At 47.6% G+C, this 6,108-nt stretch overlaps 2 protein-coding genes across 2 annotated transcripts; both read right to left on the bottom strand.

The window, feature by feature from the left end:
- Positions 1-483: 483 nt before the first annotated feature.
- Nepl10 (Neprilysin-like 10) lies at positions 484-2,491 on the bottom strand. Its single transcript, XM_017250815.3, has one exon. It carries the CDS (start codon positions 2,428-2,430, stop codon positions 601-603), a length of 1,830 nt encoding a protein of 609 aa, XP_017106304.2. The 5' UTR covers positions 2,431-2,491; the 3' UTR covers positions 484-600.
- A 353-nt stretch (positions 2,492-2,844) lies between these two features.
- LOC108131764 (uncharacterized) lies at positions 2,845-5,965 on the bottom strand. The gene is made up of 3 exons (XM_017250813.3): positions 5,769-5,965; positions 4,718-5,712; positions 2,845-4,655 (listed from the first exon to the last, which is right to left on the bottom strand). The coding sequence occupies exons 1-3, from the start codon at positions 5,863-5,865 to the stop codon at positions 2,979-2,981; spliced, it is 2,769 nt and encodes a 922-aa protein (XP_017106302.2). The 5' UTR covers positions 5,866-5,965; the 3' UTR covers positions 2,845-2,978.
- Between the last annotated feature and the right edge of the window lie 143 nt (positions 5,966-6,108).

Genomic DNA, 6,108 nt, shown 5'->3' with positions numbered 1-6,108 from the left:
GCGTATGAAAAGTAAAGCTTCGAGGAAAAGCACACCCACACAATCACAACCCCCGCGCCACACACAACTACAGAGCAGGATACAACACCAGTTCAGGTGGCCAACCGCAACAAGTTGCGCCCGTGGAAAGCTCTCGCAAACAAAATGGAGAGTGTGGGAGAGATCAGAAAGCTTTTGTCTTTTTACTGAGACCGGCATTTTTTTTAGTGGTTGTGGTATTTGCATTCAATTGACGATGTCGCCGACGTTGCGATTGCAGCACTTGCTATTGCCTGTCAGCTGCAATTGACACTCAAGCTGAATGGGCCGGCAAATGGGTTTTGTCTAGTTTAGCCAGAAATTCGGCATTTAATACCCTATTTTCTACCGCCACTCAAAGTATGAATAGTCAGAGAGTAAGTGGAGAGATAGGACAAGTGTATAACCTTTGATAAGCACCCGATTAGGGGACCTTGACTTCTTGAACTTGTATTTGTCATTTGGAAGAAATCTTTTTATTTATTTTATAACAAAGTCAAAATAAACATCATTTACAAGTCGATAAACCTATATTTTGTGTTACTTTTTATTATCGTGTTGGCCATCCAAACAATTGAAATATCAACCTGACCTGTACTCCTCCCGCGGCGGCGGACGCCACATCTCACAGATGGGATGCGATTGTACGGTTGATGGCTCGCACTTGAAGTCGTAGGCGAATTGACGCAAATTTCCAACGCTCACGTTCACACGCTCATCATCCCGGTCGTGGGCAATAACCGGAGGCAGAAGACCGCAAAAGAACTGGGCGTAGCTCAGGAAGAACAGTTGGGGCGCCGAGAATTCCGCCTCAAAGGCATATGGACGATATTCGAATTTTCGGGAATCATGGTTCAAATCAAAGAAGGCATCATAGGCCAGTTGTAGGCCATTAAGATCCGCTAGGCGTTCCTTGAGTGACACGAAGGGTTGCTGCTGGACGCACTTGATGGCGTTTTGGAAGCCCGGGGATTCCCGTATTTCCAATCCGATCGGGGACTCATTTCCGTCCGCATCGAAGAGTATGCCCTCCTGCTCGAAGCCATGACTCATCTCGTGGGCCAGCACTGCTTCAAGGAGGCTTCCGTGGAAAATGGCATGCTGGCGATGATCGAAAAGTGGCCACTGGAGAAACAACATGGGCACTGTGATGGTGTTTCTCTCGTTTTCATAGAAGGGAGAAGTTCGTGCCTTGACTACATCGTCGTTGACATAGTACCTTCTCAGATCCAATCTAGATCCTGGCTGCAGAAGTCCCTCGTGCTGAAGACGGGTTCTTAAGGCCAAGGCCTCAATGAGATTCTTCAGAAAGGAAGACTCCGTAAAATTAGCACTCTGGTAGGGATTGTCATAAAACTCGGGGGACTCATCCTCCGGCAGGTTCCCTATTTTTATTTTCATTCCATACAGCTTAGCCCTCAAGTAGGCCATCTGATCCGAAGTAACTCCCAACCTATTGGCGTCTAAGTATTTCCCAAAAGTGGCTTTTAAACTCCGCAGAATCTCCTCCAGCTTGAGAGTGTCCTGCTTGCGGTTTTTATACAAAAATTTATCGTAAATATACTCCATTCCCAGCGGCAACAGAGCCCTCATATGGTGTATACAGGACTTGGGGTTTTTGCTAAGTGGTTCCGTCTCCTTCAACAAAACCATTTGACGGACTTTCAGGTACTGATTCAGTGTCCCAGGATCGGTGTTGGCCAGGAGTTGACCCATCTCTCGCAAATAGTTCACATCGCTTACCTCGAAGAGCAAGTTTTCCAGCTGGCCAGGATCTACTCCCATAATATCTCTTATGATCGCAGTCCAGGGAATTTGGGGTATTTGCTGGCTGAGTTCCTCAACTCTCCATGTTTGCACAATGGGTTCCAGCAAACGATACTTGTCCTCTAGCCTTCTTATGCCTCCTGCCAGTTGTATCATCTGATCCTTATGCTCCCAGGGATATTTTTGAATAATCCTCAGTGCCCGTTGCACACTGTATCTGGTACTAAGCTGAGGCATCTGAATCTGAACAACCAACTGCAAGGAATCATTGGTGGCCACATCCACGCGCTCATCAAAGAACACTCCATTAAGACCATAGCCACGAGAACTGTCAAGGGTGGGAGACCAATCTCTAAAAGATTCGGGGATGTCATCCCAGGTCCAATGAAGTAAATCCGTAGTACAGGCCTCGTAATACGTTTGCATTTGTTTCAGAAGTCGCGGTGATTGGGTATCTTCTATATGGCTCTCAAAGAACCCTCTCATGGAAGTGGCATACAGGTCCTCGACCCACTCGAAGTTGTCCACGTACTTGGAGGTATTTCCAAAACCACCACAAGCGTAGTTCCAAAAATCCGTACAGGGGTTTGCAGATCTATTCATATTCCTACGGATCTGAAGAGCAGTTTGCGAAGATATATCCATATATCCACTGATGGATTCTAGCGCCAGTCCAAGGCAAATGCCTAGAAAAAGTAGACTTCCCATTTTGTTTATTTAATTCAGACTAAAAAAATAATTAATACAGCTCAACAAAGACCAGCTTATCGCTACGCTTGGCTGGGTTTGAGCACCTTCGATGAGCTTTGGGAGCTGGAAGAGATGAGCCAGGGGTTATACAGCTCGGAGCTTTTCAAAAACAAATAACATTTTAATAGATCTTTTAAATACCAGCAGGCTCTAGAGGTGGATAAACTCGATTGGCCACTACGTTTATAAATGATTAGCCTTATCCCAACTGGGTAATTAAAAACAGCATACTTATAGCTTTATTATAGTCTCGGATATTGTGGGACTACCTCAATTTAGTCCACCAAACTAGTTTAAAAAACATTCAAGTCTAACTCGACTTGGCATTTATTGAATCTAATTGTAAAATACACCACTGTTGTAGTTCAATCAATTCAACTTCTGGGATTAGCCCAACTATATGTCACTGGCTTAAAATCTACTTAATTCTGGACTAAGGGTGTTCACTTTTTGAACTTTTGCTTCTTCCCCGCATTGGCTCCTGTTTTGGACTTCTTCAGCTGGCCGATCTGCTTGGATTTTTGCTTCAGTTTGTTTTGCTTCTTAATGGGTTTGCCCTCCAAAACGGGCACATCATCGAGGTCTACTCTCGGAGCCTTGGCCAGTGCGGATGACTTGCCTTTTGGTTCTGTAGGAGGCTTCTTTCCCTTAGGTTCTGTAGGAGGCTTCTTTCCCTTGGGTTCTGTAGGTGTCTTCTTATCTGCTGGTTTGTTGGGAGAAGGCTTTCCGTTTTTATTCTCCGCAGGGAACTTCTTCTTGGGATCCGTCTTGGCTGGTGAGGGAGTACCATTCACTGGAGGCTTCTTGCCGGCTGGTTTGTTGGGAGGAGCATTTCCGAACACCTTAATTGGTGTCTTCTTCTTCGGCCACTTGCGTTCGGGCTGGGAGGCTTCTTCATTTCCATTCTGTTGAGACTTTTTGGTGGCGTTTCCATTTTGCTTCTCTTCAGTTCCCTGTGGCTTCTTGCCCTTCTTTTCCTGCGGCTGGTTCGCTTCTGGTTTTGGCTTCTTGGCTACCTTGACGGGCTTCTCAAACACCTGCACCACATACTTCGACTTGCTCTCTTCGAGCTTTTTCTTCTTCAAATCCTGCTCGATATCCGTAAGAGATGGCTTGCCGGCCCTCTTGCCCAGAACCTTGCGAGGAGCCTTCTCCTCTGGCGACTCCTCAGTTTCCTCCTCAGCTTCTTTGGGGGCAGCATCGGCCTCGATAGCTTCGTCCAGCTGCTTCTCATCCTCCTCCTGCTGCTCCTTGGTGATGGGTATCGTGTTGGAGAACTTCTTCAGCTTGGCCACATAGAAACCATCCATGTTGTGGGTGTGGGGATAGTATCGCTTCGTCAGGTTCAAGCTGGGATGGAAACGATGCTGTCGGAACTTAGTGAAGCCCTCCACGCCAAAGTCCAGACCAGTGGGCACCAACTTGACGTTGCGTTTCTTCAGCGCATAGTCGATAACCCACTCGTTCTCCTCCGGAAGCACCGAGCAGGTGGAGTACACGATATAGCCACCGCTTGACGACTTGGCGTCCACACAATCGATGGCAGTGAGTAAAAGTTTCCTCTGCAGGTTGTAACAACGCTGCACGTCCACGTCCGACTTGGTGGTCTTCACACTGGGATCCTTGGAGACAACGCCAGTGCCCGTGCAGGGAGCATCGAGAAGGACACGATCAAAGCCAGTCATAATGTTCCGGAACTTGGTACCATCCTCGCAGCTAACCACAGCGTTTACGATTCCCAAGCGATGGAAGTTGGCCACGATCGCCTTGATGCGGTCCCGGTTGGAATCGTTGGCAAACAGAACACCGGTATTCTTCATGATGGATGCTATGTGGGAGCCCTTGCCTCCTGGAGCCGAGCACATGTCCAGAATTCTTTCGTTCTCCTGTGGGGCTAGTGCCATTACGGGCAGTAGGGAAGAGGCGCCCTGGATCATGTAGTGGCCAGCCAAGTACTCTGGCGTAGCACCCAGGGGCACTTGGGAGTTGAACACGACCAATCCCACCTTAGTCCACTTTCCCAGAGGATCCAGATTCACGCCACGATTAATGAGAGCTCCTGCCAAATCCCGGCGACGTGTTTTCAGTGTGTTCGTACGAATGGTCAAGGGACGAGCCACCTAAAATACAGATCTTTATGTAAGATATCCGGTAATCTTTGGTGGATATTTAAATAACTTACCTCGGAGGCCTCAAGGTACTCCATGAGCTCAGTTAGCGGGAACATGTCCATCAGCTTCTCCATCAGAAACTCATTGTAGCTGTAGTACAGGCACAAGTCCCTACGCAACAGATCGATGTACTCTCCTCGAGACCGATCCGCCTGACGATACTTCTTGAAGTCTGAGAGAACCAGTGTCACATCTTTGATGCGCTGTTGCACCTCCTGAAGGGTTAGGTCCTTCTCAGCCTCCTCCTCTTCATTTGGCAGCTGGAACACATCCTGGCGATCGACAGTCATTTGCATTTCGTCATCGGCCAGCTGGGCTTCCTTAGCCTCACGTTTTTTCAGCTTTTTGTTGGCACGCTCGATGGGCAACTTGTCATCATCATCATCGTCTTCATCGTCCTCTTCTTCGTCGGAGGAGGCCTCGGCGGCGTCTTCATCTCCGGAGATATCAAAATCATCATCGGAATTGGCTTCATCGTCGGAAAGGTCATCTAGCTTGCCAACTTGAGCTGCGTCTTCATCAGATTCCTCTTCTTCATCTTCCTCACCGGATACTTCTTCTTCGCCGGATTCGTCTTCTTCGAGACCATTTTCCTCTTCGGAACCTTCCTCCAGCTCAGCATCAGATTCCTCTTCCAAATCCTCCTCATCATCCTCTTCCTCCTCCTCGGATTCAGGTTCCACCTGCTTCTTTTGCTTCTTAGGTTTCAGCCACTCGCTGTTGTCGTCCGTGAAGCCTTTGGAAGCAGCCGATTTCTTGGTTTTCGGCGCCGGAACCAATTGAGGCACCTCCTCGTCGGAGGAGGCTTCCTGGGGCTGCACTTCCTCCTCCTCCTCAGCTTCACTGTCACTGTTGTAGGGCGTTTTTCTTCGCACTTGTTGCGTTTGCTTTCCTTTGGCGCGTTTCTCCTGCAGTTTCGCCTTTTGAACTACCTTTTTCTGCTCCCGCTTGACAGAGCGCTGTTTTTGCCTATGCGAGAGCTTCTTCTCCTCCTCCTCCATGGGGGCTACGGATTCAAAAAACATTAACGTTGCTCGAAAGGAACATCATCCATTCACTCACCAAAGGACTGCTTGCGAAAAACAGGGGGTCCCTGCTTTCGGGCTTTCCGCCCAGGTCCCTTCTTCGGTTTCTCACTGTATTCAGCTTTGCGACCCATACTTTTAACTTAATTTATAAAGGTTTTAGAGCTGAAATTGACTAAAAACGTGAGCACTTCTGTTTTGCTCCACGTGCGCCGCTCAAAAGACACCGGGTGTTTTTCAACACTACACAGCTGGGAATCTCTTTGGTTAGTGTTGCCAACTATCAACCATCTATCATATAACATATTATAACAATAAAAAACTAATTAAAAATTAAAACGTATTTACATTTTAATTATTCCTACTTATTGAATGCA

Source organism: Drosophila bipectinata, chromosome 2R (genome assembly GCF_030179905.1).
Source record: "Drosophila bipectinata strain 14024-0381.07 chromosome 2R, DbipHiC1v2, whole genome shotgun sequence".
Taxonomy (NCBI): Eukaryota; Metazoa; Arthropoda; class Insecta; order Diptera; family Drosophilidae; genus Drosophila; species Drosophila bipectinata.
The sequence above is the reverse complement of the archived record's forward strand: the minus strand, read 5'-3'. Positions and strand labels throughout refer to the sequence as shown.

Bases quoted from the DNA above. Each gene is read 5' to 3' on its own strand.
- Nepl10 (XM_017250815.3), bottom strand. From the start codon at position 2,430: ATGGATATATCTTCGCAAACTGCTCTTCAGATCCGTAGGAATATGAAT.
- LOC108131764 (XM_017250813.3), bottom strand. From the start codon at position 5,865: ATGGGTCGCAAAGCTGAATACAGTGAGAAACCGAAGAAGGGACCTGGG. The intron at 5,713-5,768 runs GTGAGTGAATGG...TTGAATCCGTAG, and splicing joins TTTTCGCAAGCAGTCCTTTG to CCCCCATGGAGGAGGAGGAG. The intron at 4,656-4,717 runs GTAAGTTATTTA...TCTGTATTTTAG, and splicing joins AGTACCTTGAGGCCTCCGAG to GTGGCTCGTCCCTTGACCAT.